General features: G+C 36.8%; 1 protein-coding gene across 1 annotated transcript; it reads right to left on the minus strand.

The window, feature by feature from the left end:
• Window positions 1-192: 192 nt before the first annotated feature.
• Window positions 193-11,011, minus strand: LOC144452156 (cysteine-rich protein 1-like). The gene is made up of 4 exons (XM_078143194.1): window positions 10,816-11,011; window positions 2,225-2,319; window positions 1,549-1,603; window positions 193-1,055 (listed from the first exon to the last, which is right to left on the minus strand). The coding sequence occupies exons 1-4, from the start codon at window positions 10,853-10,855 to the stop codon at window positions 1,009-1,011; spliced, it is 237 nt and encodes a 78-aa protein (XP_077999320.1). The 5' UTR covers window positions 10,856-11,011; the 3' UTR covers window positions 193-1,008.
• Window positions 11,012-25,427: the final 14,416 nt, after the last annotated feature.

Raw genomic sequence — 25,427 nt, forward strand, 5'->3', positions numbered from 1 at the left:
TGCGAGATACAACCTATGCGCACGTACGCACGCACGCACGCATACACACACACACACACACACACACACACACACACACACACACACACACACACACACTCGCGCGCGCGCGCATAAACATATCCACCCTACTCACATACGGCATATACTAGTATCTCTCTTCACGGAATAAAGACGCTCGCAGTTTCCCATTATTTTCCAATTAACTTATTTATTCCCTCAAACAGAATCATAAAAGATTTATCAATTATTAAATTCCAATTCATAGAACGTCAATGGTACGATAGGACAGCTTGATAGGACGATATATTGCCTGCCCTTAGGTCACACATCGTAGACTGGACGTAAGATGCGTCGTGCTGTTCCGCCCTCACCGGCCAGATCGGTTGACCGATGTGTGAGGGCGCCCCGTCAAGGCGTACCGACTACATACATTGGTATGTCGTATATGCACGCTCATATCTCCGAAACGACGACGACTTTGACATTAGTTAGGTTATGACCTCGTAGCCATGACAACGGAATAGCAAAGTGAAAAGGGTTTTTTTGCCAATGATAAGCCTCTGACTATTTGCTGGCCATTGATTTAGCTAAACTTATGTAGTAACAACATAGAAATAACTATCTCAAAATTTAACAGATTCAGCCTAATTCAAGGGTCTTTTTGAAGAAATATTAAACTCTGAAATATATTGAGAGAAAAATAGGGGGGAAATAACAACTACATTGTCATAATATCATAAAACACTTGAAGGTATCGGTTGGACATTTAAGCTCTAATTGTGCTTAAAGTCATCATAATGTCTTGGATTGGTCCAGAGGGAATGTTATGAAGATTGACTGTTTTTATTTTACTACTCAGAGTCTGGGTTGTCTGTTGGCCATGTTTCCAAAGAAAGAAAAGCAAGCAATTTGTTTCGAAATTCTCCAAAAAAAGTTGAGAACTAGTACTACGCCATCTACGTCCACTTGAGATATGTGACGTCATAGAAGGGAGCACTTGGGTTGTTATTTTTTCACGTAGCTGTCTGCACCACTTGTTCCAGATCTTACTCCTAGAATTAAATGTAGTTAATAACAATTGTAATTAAGTTTTCTTAGCTTACTATACAAATAAAAGTTTGATGAATTGGACATCAAGAAAACCCATAGCCCAAACAATCAAGCAAAATTGTAGTGTTTTGATTTCAAAATGAGAGATAACAAAAAATAGAGAAAGTGATTTGTATGTATGTATGTATGTATGTATGTATGTATGTATGTATGTATGTATGTATGTATGTATGTATGTATGTATGTATGTATGTATGTATGTATGTATGTATGTATGTATGTATGTATGTGTGTGTGTGTGTGTATGTATGTGTGTGTGTGTATGTATGTATGTATGTATGTATGTATGTATGTATGTATGTATGTATGTATGTATGTATGTATGTATGTTGATACAGACAGACACAGACAGACAGACAGACAGACAGACAGACAGACAGACAGACAGACAGACAGACAGACAGACAGATACTTAATAACGTTGATATCACTCACCTCCAGGACCGAATGAACTGGCATAACAATGTTTGCAGTAAGGTTTATCACCATGCTGAAGGAAGGTAAGATGGAAGAAATGAGAGAAAATGAACGTAAATTACAAACAACTGTAAATAAGGTACAGTGTTTGTATGATTCACCAGTTGTTAAAGCCCAAGTTGTAACTTTTCACTGTACTTCTTTTCGTTCATTTTGCTTATTGAAGAATACACTAAACATAAAATTGTTCAACCAATTTAGTATGGTCGGTGATGATACTTTACCTAATTACGATTAGGAAATCAGACCTGGGCTGTTGTGTGATATATAACCTTCTCCTTATTCTGTCATGCTAAAAAGTGAAACCCCCCCCCTCACTTTCGTTCTATAAAACATGAGCCCCCAGCTCCTCTTGTTAAAATATTTCAAAAACGTGGTTTAAATGCTGTAAGACGTCGAAAAGGACACTAGTCCCAGAATCAACGGTTTGAAGGACTTAATCCCACCGCTGCCACCAAGTTGAAAGTTTTAAAGGCATTGGTTATTTCCCAACTACTACCACCATAATGAATCTGTGTGAAAGCACTGCATTAATCAATATTTGGATCTCATTGGCTGAGCGGAAGGCAAGAACATCAACTCGCAAACACGAGACGGCACATAAAATATGGAAATTAAGATAGATACAACTTACAACATCATGACTGCCTGGGGTTAGGGTCTTGTTACATTTCTCACATTTCAGACAAGGTCCATGCCAGTCTTTGCCCATGGAAGTTTTCTTTTCGGCTGCGTTTAAAAGAGAGAGAAAAAGGAAGTTAGATTTTTTTAAAGTGATATACGAGAGAGCATGCACTTAGATTACGTTTTTCAATACTAGCTCAGACCACCAAACAATGTTTATGACTAGTGGCATAGTCTGTAAGCTTAACTGAGTTGCCAGGTTCTCCTTACAGACAATGTATAAAATACAAAATGTAGTAGTCACACGCCTAATATGTACAAGGAGCCTGGGTAACCAAGAAGGTGACAAAATAAAAGTTGATATCCAAAAATTACTACATATTTTGTATATCATAATCTTAATGCCAAGCTAGCGCCTTAATATTAATTGAATGTTCAGCATTTTGTAGAATTTTGCAAAAGTGTGATATTAAAATATGAAAAAAGAGAAGATAATATTGACCACTAATTAACAGATAGTGTCTTTTTAGACCAATTTTAAGTGACGAAAAAAATGTCTCAGTTTTAGCTTGAACGATAGTAAGTAACGTAACAGAGCGTGTGAGCTGAGGGTATTCTTTGAATATGTATGTAGTTCCGAATTAGTTTGAGTTCTCTTTGAATACATGTGACACGCGATGATACGTGCACTTATTTCACGTTTTAGAAGTTCGATATCCTAAACCTCGCCCTTTTCATTTGTCCAAACCCTTGTTGGTCCGTTTTCACTTCCGTCCGATTATTTTCACACACTGGCGTGTATTATTTGACTGGGCCCAGCCCTATGCACTTAGCTGCCGACAGCATGCATTCATCATTTGCGTTACATGTGAGTATTGACGTGCTCGGGTATAATAATCTTACACTTTTGTCGTTACCTAGGTCTTTAAACCATACACGTACATTGGAAAGACCAATGCTCAATTAAAATCACAGACAAGCAAACCTTCTTACTTGTCTGTGTTAAAATCGAGAAAAAGATACCATGCAATGAAATAGAAGTCAAAATTATATCAAAATTAAGCCTCAAATTTCAATTGATATTCCAATATGTTCATCGAATGCTGTTTTAACTATAAGAAATAAAAAAAATAGTGGATTTCCTTGAAAACAAGACGATGAACCCAAAATTGCTTGTATTATTTCAAACAGGAAAAAGCTTTCATATGTTCAGAGATTCTGATTTCCAGGGAGATTGCTGCCCATATGGTTCATTCTACCTTGATTTCAAGCCAGCTGTAGAGTTAATTCATGTTTACGTCGTATCACAACTCTGATTACTAGTCAGTATTTACAACTACATTGGTTAGAAAGTGCTCCACCCTAAAACAGGAAATGTGACTTTTTTATCACCACTTTTACTTTTCCGATCTCTACTTCCGAAAGAGTATTGACAAAAAGCTATAACATGCATGTTTGAATTGATCCAAGTTGTATACTTGTACATCTAAGCGTATCTGCACACCATGTGTATGATATGGCTAAGGGCAATTCAAGTTTTCGAAACTCGTATCAAACCGCCTCTTTTTTTATATTCCGTGCGGTAAAATATTCAAAAGTACGATTTTCTACTAGCTTAGTTCACTGCGCTGTTAGGTTACATCATCAGGAGCTGTCGTACGTCCTGGCCGTCTTGTGATTTCAAGGGCTGGGAAGTACACTCCGACGACAGTACAGCTACCGATGTAACACAACAACACAACGAACACAGGCTCATTTTCCTTGTACACGAAAAGAAATTTATCTAAAATCTTATCGTACGAAGTGCAAACCCAGTGTTTTAATAAGTGTGAAGATAGGATTATTTTCTCCGTTATTCATAGATAGAGCTTTTTACGTCTAAATGTAAGAGAGGTATCATATTTATATTTTACACTTTATTGCCTTTGTAGACTCCAGTATACTGCCACCCATTGCAAACCCTCCTAACATATAGCCCTACATATAATCTATCATTTGTTTATGATGATCTATGAACTGTAAATATATGTGACAGGTGTCTACATCTTTGTCACTTATATTAGTGCATTGTTACCACAGATTACACCGTGTAAAGGAGATTAGATTGGATCAAAGTCAGACATTAATTACATTGTAATTACAAAGATCCACGAACGCGTTTAGCTGAATTAATATTCGTACTTAAGAGTTTCCAGAAGGTAGTTATGAGTTATAAGGGAACTTCTGCAAATAGTTCTGTCTGTCTGTGTCTGTGTGTCCAACTCTGTGTCTTATTGTTCTCTTGTCACGTTATGCCGAATATTTATATATTAACTATTTGCATTTAAATTGATTTTATTGATTTCTCACCAGGTGTGTTGTATCTGTCTGCTGGCGATTCATTCCTGATATGTACCATCGAATATTAAACAGACGTAACGCACTAGGGCGCGCGTCAAGGAATGCGGCCACGTATCAGCGTTCAAGATATCTCCTTGTACGACAAAGGTTACTTGGGTGGTCCAGTCATCACAACACGACACACAGTGACTGGCAGCAACATAATGGTTAGAATTCAGTACTTTATAATTTTGAAAATAATATATACAAATAATATATTTACTATTATCAATTTGTATATTTTTATCGAGTCATCAATGAATCGTATTTCGTATCCATGGAAACGTTCATGATTTGAAGATATGCACTGCTGACAGTCATAAATATATAACGCATTTTTTTCGATCACGTTATCAGAGCTTTGTTTATATTTAATATTTAAAAAAGAAAGATGGTTTATTCAGATATTTTCCACTTGTCTGTGTGCATGTATTATATCCTAGAATCCAGTTGTGTCACTTGTGTGAGTTTTTGGGGGGTCTCGCCAAGTTTAGTGAGAGACAACTGTGGCACGATTGGATTAATATTCTAGCTAGATTACGTACATGTAGTTACGGTAGGAACGTTTACATGGCAATGTATATGTACTTAGTGGGTGTAGATAAACTTGGTGAATAAATATAAAGTGGTTATATTGAACCATGGAAGTATATACTTCCATGATTGAACTGTGATAGTTGGATGGTTTTTACATCCTCTTTGTAGTTATTGCGTAAACCCGCTTCTTTCTTTGTCCTGTGTATCTTGCCGACATTTCCAGTCAGTTGAGTGTATAAATAGCAAAAATCGAACACGTTGTGTATTAATATTCCTGCACTAATTCTATTTATCCGCACATAGAGTTGATCATAAGCTACGATGGATACGTTGCCAAGAAACGACCGCGATAAGATATTGAAATGATGAAAGAAATGCCTTATAGAGCTTCTAAACAAACGAGCTACACATGTCTGTTTATTCGCGGTTTACTGTAGATTACTCAATATAAATAACTCGAACTTTGCCACAATCTTTAAAGGATTTTTTTTCTATTTTGGAGTGGGAAGGGGGTTACAACTAGATTAAAACTGGATTACAACTCTCGTCGTGCCCGGCGACTGTCGCCATGACAACAGAAGTTCAAGCATTTACGATATCGGACTTTTCGTGATATTTCATAATGAAAACATTTATTTAAATCTATTTTAACCTCGATAATACAACATTATTAATCTAAAATTGGTTGCACTATCAGTAGAGATATCGAGATGGCATGTACAAGTTCCGACACTCCCTGACATGCACCGTAAACAAAAATAGATAACTGTAGTAATATTGTTGTTGAGGTTTGGAAAGGGATAAAGTTGGGATGAGTAGTTGCCAGGGAACAGACGATATTTTCTGTCAAACAACCATTCTATTCCATATTCACTCAAGCTGTGCTACTCTTTGCAATTCAAACTTGTTGTAACCTGTCTATTATATCAAAGACTCCGCAATGTTGTCTGACTATTGGTATCACAACAGATAGTTGATATGGTGGTATTAATTAAAGAGGACGGTTTGGAATCTATCAGATGTCGTAAAACTACTTCACCCCTTTGCGGCGACGATATAGAAAGCGTTCTCCAAACACTTTCCTTTTTTCAAGAGATAAAGTACTCCGTCTATCTACAGTAATGTAAAAAATCTCCAAACTTCAAAGTTGTCGCATGGTGCCGAATTTCACACTTAATGCGCCCCATTTAGTCTAGGCCGCCGGGGTTGATGCATTGTCACATAATGCCGCAAATCTTATCATTCTCCTAAAAATTCCGTGTGTCCGATTCTAGATTTTATAGGCCCCTCAACTTAGATAAATTCAACGTTAAAGATCAGTTAACGTTGCCAGAGGCATCCCATATGGTGCAATATGCACTGTTAGAGGTTTTATACAGGTTATAGTATAAAATATATAACCTATTCAGGCTATTGTGCAAACACTATAAATTACACAATTTCGACTTCTACATCCTTCCTCGTCTTTAGAAATTACAAACACGAGTAATATTTTTCACAGAAAGTACACCTGCATTGTGAGTACCAATAACTATTTCAGCGATACAGATGTGCAGATGTGTAGCTAGCTATGTCAGAGAGATAGGGATATCGACCGACCGACCGACAGTATCATATCATGACCTCGAGCTCGTCTATGTGTATTTTGTGTCGGGAACGAGGTCACTGATTCTAACAATAATTTCCATACATTGGGCGGCCGACCTCTCCCTATTGTCAACGATAGGAAAAGACTGTGACTATTATAAATATAAATATAAATATATATAAATATAGTGACTATTGTCCCAGACTAATATTTCCATTCCTCGGCTTAATAAAATTTATAACCGCGTTCCGTAGAAAAATGTGTATATCAGGTAATTACTGTGAAAAAAATGTCTTTTATTTCGTCAATTTCGATATCTATATTATATTCATCTTTTCACTCACAATACATAGCATTTCTATGATAATTAGAAATTCTACATCTTCCTTCATCGTCGTGACACCAATTGCAAATTACTGGATCTTTCGACAGAAAAGAGGAGGTGGGGTGGGTGGGTGTATTTACCAATCTCCTCGACGCAGTATTTCTTCCTTTATTGAAGAGTATAATTGGTGTAATATACGAGAATTTCAACCCTTTGATTTACCATTGTTTATACTTTATTGACCTTTTAGTCCCAACTTTAGTACTTTAGTACCCAAAAGTCACGGAGTATGCATATAAACACCATAACATGTAGAGAATCCACGTGTCATCTACAGCATATGCGCATATACTAGGACACGACTATTGAAGCGATGCCGGGGTATGCTGGACGACAGTGTTTGAGCCAGTATCTTCTGTTCTGTAGCATCTCAGACCACGTTTAATAGTGGTCAGAGGTAGCATGGATGGGAGGAAGGGGGACTAGAGAACACTTTTTTGAATAGTTCGACAATTTCAATATCGAAACAGTTTACTTTCTAGACCACGACACAATGAAAGTATTTTTTTAAAGTGATGACAAATCTTGACAATTGTCCATTGAAAGTATCATGTTCATTGTTAAGCGTAACGAGAAGTTTCCGTGAACTTACTAAGAATTGTACTTTGAAATCTATGATGGCAATATGTTTGTTACTGTCATCCAGGGTACATTCGGCAGGATTTTATGCTCTTCTGCTCTTCAGTATATACCAAACGAAAAGTGTAGATTATTCTCGCAAACCAGAGCTGCTATTTCTTCCGCCACACTGCGAAATAACGGTGCGTCTTGGACGGTGGCGTGAAAGAGGGTGTGGTTTTACGACGATGGTGTAAAGACAAGTGTAGATTGCTTGCAATGTACACTGTCGTTAACTCAGCCCTTTTGTGGCAGCTATAGAACATACGAACACGCTCGTCCTACTTTTTTCACTTGAGTGGAAAATGAACCCCTTGAAAATGAGATCGACTATGTAGGCACATCGACCTTTACGCCTATGTCCTTTCATTTAAGGTTTATGGCAGGAACGAGAATAGTAAGTGCATCGAACCGTGTTGAAATATCACATTGAGATGCAGATATTTGACTGTATCAATCACTCTGACTTTACAATTACTGGGAACGACATACCTTTCAATATTGTCCATGCTCGAATAGCAACATGACACGTAAGTGTTATACTGTATAATCATAGAGGGTCTATGGTATACATGTACAGTAAGTGTGTATATATATATTTGGTCATCACCTTTGTTCTAACAGAACAAAAGTACATGTAACTACACATAGCGGTAATACTGTTTTCGTTTGTACTAAGTAGTGGTCTGTATCGGTTTGGGTATTTATTACTGTTTAATCCCAATTATTCTCTTCGCTGTCTATGATTTTCTGGTTCTTGTATCGGTACTACCTTACCGTTGGAACTGAGCTACGATCATTCTTTTGTTCTGGACCAACTCTTACTACAACTCTACCAGATATTTTTTTCACACCAAAATTGAAATCTTAATTCGACGTAGACCTTTAAAAAACCCAGTAGCTGTAACCATGGTAACGAAGACTATTTTTGTCTCCCTAATTTATCTTATTCATATGCTCAAACCCAATCAGTAGCCAGCAGTTGAAAACCGATTGAATGGTTCGGACAATTCATGCATATTATGACACTTTTTTCATGAACATAACCCCACTCTGAGTGCACACAGTACCGTCGATGAATAGTAACAGGTGACTCATCTACTTAATTTTACGAATTGAACCGTTTCATGTAAACATGCGATGTCTTTTCAGTCTATTAAAACAACATATCGAAATGTTAAAGCTACAATTATCGAGGTTTATGAATCGAAGAATTCTTTTTTGGGTGACACCTACCTCGACATTTGTACGTTAAAATTCTGAGTAGGCTATATATTTGGAAATCGACTGTGGCATTTGTTAGGTGGGTTAACACTCTATTGTATATACTTAGTAGTCACTATGAATCCACGGAATGCCCTCGAAACGTTGACTGTACACAAACAAGTGCTCCGTTCAAACAAAAATACACGTATGTTGAACGTGTACACACTGACTCTCGTGTTAGCTTACCAGCCTTGAGGGGCAGTCCATATGTAGGCAGATGTATGTGTTGACTAATCATCGAGGGTTTGTTTTTTAAAAGAAAAGAAATTATGTTATAAATAACCCTTTAAGGTCATACATGTATTGTTTGTTGTTTTACTGTATTGTGTCACTTGCTGGGTCAACGAACTTGTACTTACAGGTGTGTGCGTATTGGAATTTATTGCATGCACTTCTATTTGTATTATAAGAGTGTAAACACCACGGTACTCGAGTGGAGGTGATACTAGTATGTACATAACGGTGTGTTGGACAATGTATGAACAACGATCATCTAAAACACATTCCCTCTATCACCGTCTAAAACTTCATTTTCGTCCCCCTCCTAGTAAATTATTGCCTAGAATGACGAAAACACGAATGCTTGGTAAATTGTAGTTTAGAATGAGTGAATCATGAAAGATTTTCTGTTTTTAATGGTATACACAAAATCTGGAAATATGGTATTTATGCATTGCAGTTGAGCATGGAACTGTCATTGTACACAAGTAGTGACATACTAGTATTACACAATTTGTATCTACGTAAATGTAAACACTTCGATGTCACTAAGGTGAAACATGCACATGCATGATATATAGTATACATATATTACAGTGCATTATAGGAAATACATAAGTTTAAAACCAAATATTCATCTCTAATTATATGTCCCTTTTTATCATATTTTTCATAAATGAGCTGTATACAGAACTAGAGCTAATTGTTGTGTACATTTCAGTCTTTTTACTTATTTGGCAAACTGTCAACCCTTACATTGTCACAATCCTATTTACATTAATTGATACAATTTGCAATTAAAATAGCAACATACGATGTAGCACGTTGCTTTGTACACCCATATATTCTCAACGCAAATATTAAAAATAGTTTACACACAACCGCGTTCTGGTGAAAATAAAGTGACTCTTTTACACTGACATTAGCTCTTCAGGCTAAACATCGTGTATGTACATACAGGCCAGCTGTTCATGGATGTCACGCCATCTGTCGGATCATGACGTTTTTTCTGAATTCTCTGCTTTTATTCTTTCATAAAATAATGAATCGTTTGCATTTAGGATTCATTCATTTGTGATTGAATTGTCTGTCTGACAGACTCCGGCGACTGTTTGTATATATGCACCATTCAGTAGCACTGCACTTTGGTCGCACCCTAGATAAAGCATTATTCGAGTTTCCTGTGCATGCTATATATATTGCGGTGTGCAGCGGTGTGATAAGAACTCTAACTAAACTTGGCCAGGGTATTTAATGATTATTTGTGAACGACCTTGACATTCCGTAATAGTAGGTTGAGATGACGTTACGTTTGTGTATATCGAATGAACCAGCACTATTCTACAGATGAAGTAAAGTGCCAGCAATGTTATTTTCACATTAAATCGAACTTCAAAAATTCTTTCTACAAGAATAACGTCCTTTGTATTTCTTGTGTATGAGTAATATTCACTTTCTTATAGCAAATGAATTGTGGAATTAATTTTATAAATTTCGCAACTTCCGTTGTGCACACAGTGAAAGTTGGCCAGGGTATACATAGCAAAGATCAGGGTACTACAGTCTATAGTCGGAAGTTGCGATGCTACCACTCTCGGCCGCTACTTACCGAAATAGACCTCTTTACCGCACTTTGGACACTTCGGCATAATGATTGGTATCTCCAACGATCGTCTATACAAGCAGTGAACGGTTTGATGAACGGTGGTTTCTGCGGGCGATGCGTGGCTCAAGCTCGTCAGCAGTGGCTATGGGTGTGGTGGTCAAAATGCACACATTCTGTATACAGGTAGTCTGAATTGATAGCTAAAGTTGTGCACACGGCACTTATTAACTGTAAAGTTCACCGATATACATACCTTGAGGTCGGTGACTGGCATTGCATTGCGAGCAAAACCGTTTGAATGTGTATAGAAAGTACCCGCCATCTTATAGTAACCTCCTGTGAAGAGCTTGTCCATCTGATTAGCACACATTTATTTCTCTACCATACGCTGATTTTTCACACATACATGTTTTATACTTTTACTTCTTATATACACGAGTAAACGGGTGGGGTGGGGTCATCTCGCACCCGGTCTTGCACACATATCATTATCATATCATATCATATCATATTTTTGTCGTTTAATCATATAATTTAAAGACACCAATCACACTTCAAAAGTCAAATCAAAGAGAAATCATAGTCATTTTTTCCCCACATTTTCAGATTTGTCTCCCGCCCTTTTCACTCACAATTCCCAACATTGTGCAACTGTGCACAGCACTGTCTTTGCACACGAAACGATGCGATATATCGTTCGTATAGCAATAAACAAGGGTGTTCGCCTCGAATTCACATCGTTGGGACGTGACCTCAATGGTACTCAAGGAGCACTCCTATATTGTGCTGTCATAAACAGTTCAAACAAGTCTAAAAAAACCACACCCATCGAATGATCGCTAAGAAAGACTACATAATACATTCCTGGGTCATGACATAACCTATTGTGTCTAGTAGCTGCCAGTCTCCTGTCAGAATACTAGACAGGTATTGGTGAGATCAATAGTTCAAGGTAGGATAAAAAAAATATTTTATTTAGGCCTCAGGACCCCCCCCCCCCCCCAACTAAACCCAAAATTGAAATTTGATTGAAAGAGCACAATAAATTTCAAATCAGAATGTATTAGGAGTATATAGAGAGAAACATGTTCTATTGTTGACACTACTTTATTTTACTTTTTAGCGCCATACATTTACTATAGCGAACATTCTTCTATTTCTCAATTTGACATTTTTTTAGAAATATTTACATTCTTTAGGGGAGCAAAACAGATCCAACCGTTTTTTGTTGGATGAGAATTAAAATGGCTCAATCCCATCCGCACCCTCACCCCAAAAGTAAAAGAATTATGTTTTTTATCCATCATTGAACTATTGATCTCGCCCCTTATACCAAAGGTTATCAAATGCGGTTGACAATAGGGTTAATGTGCTATTAATTCGTTATCAAAATTCCTGATGTAGGTGGAAATCAATTATTTATAAACAGTAGCTTGAACGTAGCAATGTGATTATTAAAAATGTGATCAAGGAGGAGGCACGATTTGTGTTAATTACCGTATAATGTTACAAGAATCCCACCGCTACCATCATATATTGAAAATTTTAACTGCACTGGTTATTTCCCATTTACTACCACTACTACCACCACCACAGAGAATGTCTGTGAAAGCACTGCATTAATAAATACCTGTGTTCGGATCTCATTGGCTGAGCTAAAGGCCAAAACATTAAATATACTTAGAAGAAATAGTCAGCTAACTGTATACTTGCGGCTGTGTGCTAGTTCATCCTACTGAGAATAAACATTGGGGGCGCCCTATTCTTACACCACACCATGAGAACTGTATACTTGGACACCCTGCTGTTCTTCCAACTGAGGTGAAGGTGGAAGTATTGGGGAGGGGGGGGGGACTAGCATTACAAGGGGAAGGAGCCAGTGTTGTTCGTTTTTTTGTGTGTGTTTTTTTGTTGGGGGGGGGGGGGAGGGACATCATCTCTTAAGCACAAGTGTTGGAGGAAGTGTTTTGTGCAAGATATTTCGATTCCAATAACAGAAGAGGAGGGGCTAGTAATTTTCGTGTAAGGTCTTGTCCATGCACTGAACTTCTGAAAATCCCCCCTCCTCCATAATTTGTGTCCAGTCCCCAAGTCTCAAGGGAAAAGCACAATACTAACAAGTCATTGAAAATGACATAGCCCCCGGACTCCCCGCTATGATTGGGTTTTAAGGAACTGGCAGTTTATGTTGTCATTTTCAAACCTGGTTAATGTTGTTTGGCTGTTCAAGCATGTCCGAGTTATGACTTTGGACATGACAACTGCACCAACAAAATGGCTGCCAGGCAGCCATATCAGATTGTATCACGACAAACATGGATATGCACATGTATGTCATGGAACACTGTGCTAATACCAACTTTGAATGAGATCTGTTCAAACTTGTCTGAGTTATGGCTTTGGACATGGAAAATTCACAAACAAAATGGCTGCCAGGCAGCCATATCGGATTGTATCATGACGAAAATGGATATGCACATGTATGTCATAGAACACTGTGCTAAATTATTTCACTTGCACCATCAAGTTGGAATTATACTAATACGCATACTCTATACTGTCATTGTTAAAATGTACAGACTTTATTTCACTCACACCACTGAGGTGGGGGAGGACTCACCACTGGGGGGAGGGGGTCTTGCATCCATGTAGATTACTATGACAACATAAATTTATTTAAACATCTAATATTTATTTTATATTTGTTTTCAAAACTCACCTGTGGTACTTGTTCTTTTAACAAATACAAAGATATACTACACATTACATGTGATACGTCATAAGTACTATAAAAACAAAACATAATATACCCAGTATGTCTACGACATAATTCATGAAGTCTTACAAATATCATTATCCCGAATTTCATATACACTATTTTTTTATATATATTCCGGTACAGCATAAAATATGACTTTTAAGAACTTTTATATTTGAGAAATGAAGATCATCAAAGTGAACACAAATAAGTAAACAATAAAAATGAATAACACTAGACGGTCATTTTTCAATTACACTACTCCAAATGTTTGAAACTAAAACATGCAACAGTGGTCAACATTTCAAATAATAAAAAAAATTAATCTGTCTTGGGGTATTAATAATAGCGTTAAAGATACCCAGTATTTCATTCATTGCCTTTGACAGTTTCCATATTGATATACATAAACAAAAGAAAGTGTCGAGGTACTAGGTTGGTGGCGCTATACAGTATCTCTAGAGTTGTCAGTGAAATGTCCATTCATGCAACCATAGGATAGCGGATATTGACTTTCATATGTGACAACATTTACACATGATTTCTCATGGTTGGGGGAATAAACATTTACATTTTCATTTTACTTTCAACATAGGACAAAATATGAATACTAGTAGTTTATGTAAGTCCTTCTTTGCATTGTACTGACAGAAAATAAAAAATACTTCACAATATAGCCCAAGAACTATAATTCTCTATTTTGTTTTTACTTTTGAATTATTTGTGATACTTTATGCATTGTCGCAAACCACGGCCTGCTTTACGGCAACGTTCTTAACGAGCCTCCCACAGAAATGTAGTGGTAGATATACTAACTCTGGTTTGCGAGAATGTACTTTGTGAAATATATATGATTGTCTTTTTATCAAATTATATGAAACCATATCAACATCTCACAAACGTATGACAATTTATTGAGATATGAGTAAGTGGTGCTAACCATCACACATGGATGTCATGTCAGTGTACACAATACCATCAATGGCTTGTAAAGAGGTAACCCCGCTAATCAGAATTGAACTGTTTACACATGGACATCAAGTCAGTGTACACAGTACCATCAATGGCTTGTAGACAGGTAACCCAACTAATCAGAATTGAACTGTTGACACATGGACATCAAGTCAGTGTACACAGTACCATCAATTGTACACAATTAACCCAGCTAATCAGGATGATTGTGATTGTACTGTTAACATACAGACATCAAGTCAGTGTACACAGTACCATCAATGACTTGTAGAGAGGTAACCAAGCTAATCAGAATTGAACTATTTAGACATGGACATCAAGTCAGTGTACACAGTACCATCGATGAGTGGAAGACAAATAGTCTGAACATACTGACTCACACTTCCAATGTCACGAATTGATGGAATGAAAATTGGCTTAAAAAATAATGTGCTTGTACTTGAATTTCTATGCAACTGGGTAGAGTCAAAAACACCCCTTTATCTTCTAGTACTGCCTTTACACGGAAATCACATTTTAGTAAGTGTCAAAATATATTCACTTAGATAGTGTTAAAAACTGCCAGTCCAGTCTTTGTTTATCATAATTTTCAAGTTTTTTTCTTATTTCACTCGTGGATATCTGACATTTATTATGTTATCATACTTAATAATATTAAAACTAACTACAAAACATAACAAATACATGTCCAGTCTGTCAAACAAAAACAGTTGTTCAATCAACAGGAATAGCACTGTCCTTCTGGTTTTTATCTACGGTAATCAAACAATTATTCGCATTTTAAACAAGTGTTTTAATCATGGTAAAATAATCTTTAGTATTTCTATCATCTTTTCATTACACATTAATAAATTATACTAAAAATGACATGCGCAACGTCAAAATTTTTGGCATTTGACATTTTGTGAAAAAACTATATCCTAAGTCTCCATATGTGAGTTTGTTACACATAAATTCAACCCTAAATGAGTGAATGATTTCCACTTTTGTCCATTCTCAGTGTACTGTATTGTTGCAAACTGTCATGATCTACTTGTCTGTGACATCATAACATGTCTTTTTAACCCCTTCAATACTGAAAACATTCCCGCCAAAATTGTTTGGACAAAATTCTTGTTTTATGTAAGTTTTTGGCATATATCAACTTCATTTTAGACTGGAATTAAAGAAATGTTACTTCCTAATAAAGTAATATTATTGTAATTATGAAAATGTTCATATAAATTGGGTCCCCTTATTATATGAAACTCGTCTCTAGTCATGAAAGGGTTAAAGTGACACGAGCTGAACTTAGAAATTGTTCACTTCACTGAAAATACTAACATAAAACTTCGATAAAACTATTCTCGTATAATATTAATGTCCATGCATGTCTTCTATGGCATTATAATTGTCATTTTTAGAACAGTTCATTGCCTAGTTTAGCTTCCTCAACATTTTTTTGATATGTATGATAAATTACATCATCGAATTGTTTTATAAGTTATATCTTTGAGTTAGTCAATCACAAGTGACAATTAAATGTTTTTCAGTAGGTAAAATGTTATGAGTGGCTTTTAAATACGAAGCATAAATCTCGCCCAAAAAAACTAAAACCACAGCTTGTGCCCCTTTAATGTTATTGACCCCAAAATCACAGTTTATACAATATCAAACCCACAGCACTGACCTCTCATTTTCAAGGCACATTGTGTCGAACACAGTATCAATGGGTACAGTTACTCTGGCCCAAATACTTTGTAATCAATAATGAAATTTCTATTGTGTCACAAGTTTTCAAAATTGACAGAAATTATGTTCAAAATCTAAGGAAAGGATTATATTTTTTTTTTTTTGCAATTCATATTTTTAGTATTCAATGTGTAAAATGAATAACAAAGCTAACAACTTCGAGTTTTTTTGTGGCTTTCAGTTTCAACAATATTTGGGTATAATGTACTACTGTAATTGTTTTAAACAAAGTTGATCACGAAAAACAATATAATAACAATAATATCAATGAAATAATTTAAATCATTTTATCTAATCACAAATCTAAAGTAAAAGCTGTGAATTTCATGTTTTTATACATGTACATAAAATACATGAAAATAAACCCCATCCTCCCTACATCAAAGACAGTGTAAAGTTGTCTGTTATCATGAAGATTCATTAAAGCTCCACTAGCTGTAACTGGAACATTGTTTTGAAACTGTTTTGTTAGATATAATTATAATATTATACACCCTGAATAGTACTGAATTACATGGGTAAATGTATTTGTGTACCTGTACACATAATATGGTTCAATAAACTTGATTTTGGGTCTACACCCTAAAACAGCGCCCTCAACGGCAATCACGGTTTCAACCTGTTACTGTACTACTTATAGATAAAATCAACCTCTAATTAACATGTATAATGTCTGGTTATTGATATTTTAATAATTTCCTGTGAATATCAACAATAATACTCCAGTTACAGTTAGTACAGCTTAAAGGATTAGCCAAATAACTAAGACTCCGCCAGGTAATACAAAACAGTAAAATAACACAGGAAAAAACGGTCTACATCAATTCATACGCCAATTTACAATAACATGGTAGTAGTCCAAGGTTTCTCTGTGAGCTAAATTACCAATAGCCCCAAAACACCCATTCCTTAATACACATGTGTATTAAGTGAAAAATAACTCTATATATCATCAAGTCCTGTTGAGTTCATAACGTTTCCTGTTATATTTCTACACTAAATCTTTACACTATAAAAAAAATGTTCTTCAATAAAACGACACATTTTTATGATACACAATTATCAACGATAACATTTTGGGACAATGTAATGTCAGTTTACATACCATATATATATATATATACCATAATTTTAAAAAAAAGTTTTAGGATATTTACACAAGAAGTTTGTGAACTCTAACTTGTAGCAGAATATCACGTTGACTTGGCAAAACAAATAATTGTGTGTTTCCGATAACATGGCCTAGGAAAAAAGTTGTAGGTCGGGATTTTATTTTATCTTATTTTATTTTATCTTTTTAATTGTTTTTATTTTTGAAAAATATTGCTTTGACACCCCCCCCCCCCAAATGTCGGTCAGAATACCCCTTCTGTGATACTTTGATGAAATATGTACAGACATCCCTGGGGAAAGAAAACATGTGTATGCAGGTCAAGAAGACAAGGATTTCTTATCTTTTTGTTCTAAATGTTTAAAAAAATGTTTAGCATCAAAATTCTGTCCATTTCAGGAAATGTTTAAATCTCCCACAAAACATAACTATATCTACAAATGTCATGCAACTTCACCAGAAATTCGGGTACTGACTCATAACAGCTACAAAAATAAAGAACATTTGAAAATATAAAGAAATGTGCATACTCTATGGCAAATAATGTATGCAGAGTATGTATAACTAGTTATTTGTCACCAGTTATAATTTCCTCTATCTCCGTATTTGATACTGTGTGAGTTAAAAGTGTTCCATCCTTCATGGTCGTGTTGTGCAGATTTAGCTCAACCAACCATGCTGGACTCCCTGGAAACAGGACAGCATGGATTTTTGCACTAGTATACTTAGGTTCTCAGGCCTCTGATGCAGTGGGTTGTAGCTCTCTGATACATCCTACTACAGGTGAGACCTTTGTGCATCATTCCTTGGGTGATGTCATCATTCCTTGGGTGATGTCATCATTACTTGGGCAAGGACATCATTCCTTGGTTGATGCATTGTCAGGTTTAGCTGGTGTACTCTGGGACCCACGATGCATAGATTCATCAGAACTTGACAACATCACGGTCTGAGACCCTGAATCTAGTGATGAATGAGTTTTTTTGTGATTTTTCAAAGTCGATGACTGTGTAAAACCCTTGCCACAAACATCACACTTGTATGGACGTTCTCCACTATGAATGCGGAAATGTTCTTTCAAGTGATGTCCAAGAGGGAAGGCTTTCATGCACACTGGACACTGATGTTGTCGAACTTTGACCTCGTCATGCATAAGTCTCTGATGGCGTTTGAAGTTGCTCTGGTTAGTAAAAGAACGACCACACTCTTGGCATACATATTTCTCAGACTGACTCACCCAATGATCAACCTTCATGTGATCGTGTAGCCCTGCAGCACTTGACAAAGTCTTGTCACATATGTGACATTTGAAGCAATTCTGAATATCGCTTTGAAGAAGCTTTGAAAGTAATTTTTCCTGTTTCCAAGGCTTTGACTGACTGGAAGGAGAACTACCGACTCTTTGATTACCATCACTACTTGCTTCGTTCTTCTTGTCATGTATGATTTCACCGACTGTCATTTTGACATTGCCACTGTCATCTCCCGCTTCATCACTGACGACTTCGATACTATCATGCGATGATTCAGCTTCAGAATCAACGTGTTCAGACCTTGATTCCTTGGAAGCAATATTCTCAATTCGTTTCAGTGGTTTGCTGTAATCGCCTTTCATTTTATGCCTGTACCATGGCTGGTGAGGCAACAGGCTAGTATCATATGAAGGTTTTATTGGTTCACATAGCAGAGACTGGATACATGTTGCATTTCCAATGGGTGTCTTTGGTGGTGAGTCTGACGGGCATACTGGACTTGAAATTGGTACCTGAGCAGATGATGGTGGAGACACAGATGAACCTTTGTCTCTGCTTCTATCAACAATGTCTTGAGACATATCTCTCTCCGACTGCTGCTGCTTCAAATACTCACTTCTTGTAGCTTCTCTGCTATCTTTTGAAGGGCAGTGGATCAGAGGAGGTGGTAGTTTATTTGGTTCTAAATGGCCATTTCTTTTACTGTGTGAGATACTTTCATTATACCCCTCAGTAAGACCTGGATTTCTGTGAGCATGTTCCCGGAATGCTAAATTCTGGAGACTCTGTTGGAAGAATGTTGGATGGCTATCTGTCAGCATGATGCCAGGTATTGGCATTCTGTGTTCCATCGTTGTATTGTGATGATGTTCCAGAGATTCTGATGCTCTGCTGGTTGGTATTCTATGATACATCATCTCTGGTGGTACTTGCATGCGTACACTGTTTCCTTCCTGCTGCATGGCTACATTTGGGAAGCTGTTGTTGTTAACACCATGTGGCATGTTATTGTACTGAGATGAACTACAAGCAATGGAATCTTGGTGGCTAGGATTTGAGTTGGACAAGTTTATTCCCAAAGTGTGATCTCTCATTGAGGCTTGATGTACCTCATCACCATTCGGATACACATTACCTCCTGCGTCATACACCTTGCTGATGAAATGTCGTTTTTGGTGAGTTTTCAGAGTTGATGACTGTTTAAATCGTTGTCCACAGACCTTACACTGATATGGACGTTCTCCGCTGTGGATTCTAAAATGTTCTTTCAGGTGGTGTGACAAAGGGAAAGCTTTGAAGCAGATTGGACACTGGTGGCGACGCTTATCCTTGGAGTTACTGTGAACAAGTCGCTCATGGCGCTTGAAGTTACTTGGATGGCTGAATTCCTTACCACAAATCTTGCAGACGTATGGCTTCTCACCAGTATGAGTCTTCATATGTTCTTTTAAGACAGACAGTTGAGTGAATGCTTTGGAACAAGTCCCACAATGATATCTTCTTTTGGCCTTCGAAGACTGTTTATAATAATCAAATTCTGCAGCTGAGTGATCACTACCAATACCAGAATATAGTAAATTTCCTTCTGAGCTGTCATAATTTACTGGTGTGCCATTCTCTTGAATGAAGACCTTTGATGCGTGCAGTAAATCACCATTTTGTTTCCGAGAGAAATCCAATGGTTCTTGCTGTCTACCACCACCAGTGCTAATTTTAACAGTGTTACCCTGTACATCCCCTTCAATGATATAAGAATCAGTGTCACTATATTGATGTTCACTCTTCTGATGTTCCACTTTGTGGTCCATGTTAAACCCATTCCTGATGTCAGTGATATTGCCATTCTTTGATACTTCTCTGTAACTGTAATTTGCTTGAGTTATTCCCTGACAATGCATTCCCTGACTTGCCCCATCTTTTGACTCACCGTAGGAATGACTCGTAGAGCGATTTGAATCATTCTGGTTGGTGAACTCTTGGACCTCTTTGTTTTCTTGTTTTCTGTGCTCAACTATCATAGCTCTAGCTATCATTGTGTCTGCTATTTTTTGACCAAATGACGCCAAAGAGTTTGGTCTGAGCCGTTTTCCCTTCAAACCATCTTGTCTCTTTATTATCTCTGTCATAACATCAAGTATTTGTGGACGTCTCGGCTTGATAACCTTCCCTTCACCGTGCGTACTCGATTTACAATCTCTGTCCTCACTCTGATCTGACTGAGTCTGCAACTCACTCTGTTCAGCCTCCATCAACTCCTCCTTTTCAATATCACCATCAAAACACCCATCGTCATCATCTCCACCATCATTATCATTTTCGTTATCACCATCGTCATCATCACTAAGAGTTATCACATTGGAAGCACTGGAATTTCCTGAATCGCTGTCTGTATTGTGATTTGCAATCTTAGCTAAAGACTTTCTTTGGTGTCTTTTTGAATCACTGCCGTTTCCACTCAAAATTTCCTTTTTCTGAATATCAAATGGCTCACATTTTCCATGTTGTTGCCAGGGTAATCCTGTATCGCCAGAGATTTCTTGGTCTGTTTTCTGATGTACTAATTCACGATTTATATACTTTTTCACTTGGTCTCTACTGCCATAAAACTGTATCCCATCATCTTTGTCAGCGATTCGAAGAAACACACTACAACCAGTCAGAAGTGATAGTCCATGACACTACGGACACAGAAAAGAAAATGTTAGATTAGACTTTATCATAATATTATGTGTATCAAAATTGTAAATTCCCCCGCCTCGAAATTACAGCAATGATGATATGGAGTCATGATCGAATGATAGCGTGGCAGGCTTGGATTCTCCAGGTTGTAGGTTTGAGCTCCGTCCCAGCTGTTTGTTTCTGAATGGCTAAAGTCTTTGGGCAAGATTTGAACCATGATTGTGCCTCAAGTCAACCCAGCTGTATAATTGGGCACCTGGTAGTATAAGATAATGCCAGTGCTTCCAATGTGATAAGGTAGTTTTGGAATTAAAAGATTTTTGACAAAAAATATATTTTTAGACCTAATTTTCATATCATTGATGGGGTTGCCATGTTCTGAGTAATTTTTCATCAACACCATATCCTCATAAACATTTCCCCTAACTTTCAGCCCAATATGTTAAGTACTCTTGGAATTAACGATTTTTTACCAAAAAGTCACATTTTTAAACCTAATTTGCATATCACTGATTGGATCGTGTCATGAATATTTCTTTATCTACACATCACTAAGAACATCCCCACCAAATTTCAGATTAATCTGCCCAGTAGTTTTCTCCTTTAACTTTTTTTACCAAAAAACACATTTTTTCACCCAAATGATTGATCAATTGTGCTGCAATCATTTTCATTTCTTAGCAAAATCCCTACTAAGAATAAAAGAGAGTACATTTTACCAGTCTTATTTATAGCACTAATTGCAACAACAGGATGTATATATGAATTTTGCCCTCATGCTGAGAAATATAATTTGAAAGAAAATCATTGTTTTGAAATCACTCATCTCATCATTTTCATTTGAACAATTTCGCATCTACGTACCCTAAGTAATGTCTCCACCAAATACCAAATCAATTGGTCTGATGGTTTTTGACATTAAGTCGTTTACACACACACACACACACACACACACACACACACACACACACACACACACACACACACATGCACGTACGCACGCACGCACAGACGCACACTGCACATACGCACACACTTTGTGATGGCTAATTAAATGCACCTGTGATGTAGCCAAGCCTGGGAGCAAAGCTTTGAAAGTAGTGACTCCAGTAGGATGTCAATGTATATACTTGATTGCAATTAATTTTACCCTTGCAAAACCAGCAAAATGCCGGAAAGAAAATAACATCTGGTGTAGGGGAAGTTACTTCATGTTGTGAAACCACATTACCACCAAGTTATTCATCTACTATTGAGTGCACATCCTGTTTTCCTCAACTAGCAGGTTTTTTTTGTAAAAAACAACCCCCCCCCCCCCACTCTACCTCCTCCCATCCCCAAACCACTCCCCATCCCACATAAAGAAGATTATTCCACTGATAAGAAGATAAAACTAATTTGAGAAGATGGGATTGAATCATAAGCCCTCTTAAAATCTGCACTAACCTTTTGAAAAAGACCTCTCTTGAATTCCTTGGCTGCAAGGGACTCTTCACAGAAATTATACCTTCCTTCCATGTTATTTCTAAAAAAAAGAAAGAAAAAAGAGCTGTGTGAATATAACACAATATCAAATAATATTTCTGTTGGGTACATGATGTAAGGGACGATTGCACAATGTCACACAAGCTCAATAAACAAACTTCATTCATTTAGGGGGGGAGGTCTGGCATCATTGTGATTACTGAAGTTAATTTTCCCACTTCTAACCAAATTTCAAAACGTTTGCATCTTCAATGATAACATTTAACGAACGGAAAGAAGAGAAATCATTTGACTATACGGTGGAGATGATCGTAGTATGTATAGGGGTCTAGACTACTAGTTAGGTAGTCTGGCTAATTGACCTTCGGGTTTTCTTCTGATATAACAAGTGACTGACAGTCACTTTGCGCCTCAAAGGTGCAATCAAGGGCATTAACTTGGTCTAAAGCCCTCAACAGCATCTTTTAGGTGCAAAGCGACCTTCAGTCACTTGTATCAGAAGGTCAATTCGCTAGACTACTATTTAGGGTACTTGTTTGGAGTGCATATAAAAGCACCATCTGTTACAAATGTACCAACAGTTCTTAGATATTCAGGACTGTATGACAGATCATGTTAACAATGTCTTAATATAGTGACATAAAGTATCTGTTGTTGAAGGAAGTCAAACTGTGGAGTTCAAAGGATATATACATAAAAGGAACTAACAGAAGTTGAAAGACTGTCAGCGTCTTACATTTGAGACTAAAATGTATAAAAATACAGTCATTCAGAAGTGATCCGGTACAAGTACAAGTACTAAGTTTGTTTTCAGGTCTAATTTCTGAAAGCCCTACAATATTGAATTATTTCTGTTCTTTCTGAAAGGCTACACAAAGGAAATACGAATAAGTTCTGTGGAGAGCATTGGTTTCTGCCTCCATCTACGTACATGTAATGTATCATAGGTCTAATTTCAAGTCAAAACCATTCTGTGGCAGCTCTTACTGATGACGTGTACAACAGATGCCAGCGATTAAGAAATAGTTATAAAATGAAGCTACAATCATGAAAATCGTCATGCACAGGATGTGTGTATGTGCCCTCTAATGATAGCCAAATTTTGTTGTTGTGAGTCAAAATACTAAAATCTGGTATTTTTCTATGCATGTATATGTGTACATATGACCAGCATGGTTGAACAGCCTGCCTTATTTTTTGTACAACTGTACAAATAACTGGTCAAGGTCATATAGCATAAGCATAATAACGTGACAGTATACACAATTGTACCAGGTTTGCTTTAACTTGGATTTGCCTGGATGGAAGACATAGGTCATTCCTAGCCCTTTGGGACTAAAACAGGGAGGGTGGAGGGGGGTAATTGGAAGGGGCCTTTATTTGAGAAATTAGCATGAGGAGTAAAATGAAGGAAAACTACAACTTTTGAGATTGAGATTGACAAAAATAGATTTATTACAATCTAGTCACTTTATTTATTATAAGATACGTTATGTCACTCCGCCCTCACTGGCCTCCTTTGAGAAGGGTTGATTGATGTGTGAGGGCGCCCCTTCACGGTGTACCTTACAGATTACATGTATTTATCTATCTATTCATCTATCAGTTCTAGTTGTTAGGATACAACCATTCTGATTACATGTGAAATCTCATGAAGTGAATACAGCTTTATTGCTTATTTACCTCTATTTCCTTCATTTATTGTCGTTTGTTTATATTTTCTTGTGCCGGGAATGTGGGAAGGCGGTGATCATCCAGAACAACAAAAATCGAAAACAAACAAAACTAAGCAATGGAAGTACAAATGTAGAAGTAAATAATGCAATAGAGCCACTGTAAGCAGATTGGATAGAATCTTTCCGATAAATTTACTAACAAGTAACATCAAATTTTAACTACATGCACATCAGTGTCTCTCTTGAATGTTAGTTTGATGTACTGCAAATAACAGTAATGAATTATGACATGAAACTTCTCAGAAACCCTTTTTTTTGCCTAATATGGGTATAGGCACTTGAATGGTGTTGTTATGTATTACATCTATTGAGTTACAATGCAAACTGATATTTTATATAAATTATAATACATATGGCGACACCATTAATCACCTTTATCATACACTCTTCAGTTATCCAATGATGTACTGCTATGCCTTGATTGCCAAAAGGGACACTGCACCGTACCATGCACTCACTCAGATTAGCCTGTTGACTCACTGACAAAGTTGATTCATAGGTCAAATCTGAACAGATGAACATTATGACGATTCTTAGAAAATTATTCGAAATGCCATAAAATTGACTAAACAACTACATTACACATTATACAATGCATAAACCAGGTTCAGCGAAAAATATGGAATATATACTTTGGTCGTTGAACATCAGGAGAAGACAATGTACATCTATCACAACAACCTGTGTCTATGCCATTGGTTCTGCTGTGTTTGAAATATTAGTCAAAACACTCAAAATTGCCATTACTTTCCCTGATCTAAAAAAATATTAATCACAATGGTATAATTATATCGAATTATATCATTCTCCAATATTTATCTTCATTCAGCCGGAAAATACTCGTGACCTAAGGGTTGTCACTACTCATCTGGCGACTCATAGTGACAAGG

The sequence above is a fragment of the Glandiceps talaboti genome, chromosome 22, assembly GCF_964340395.1.
Source record: "Glandiceps talaboti chromosome 22, keGlaTala1.1, whole genome shotgun sequence".
NCBI lineage: Eukaryota > Metazoa > Hemichordata > Enteropneusta > Spengelidae > Glandiceps > Glandiceps talaboti.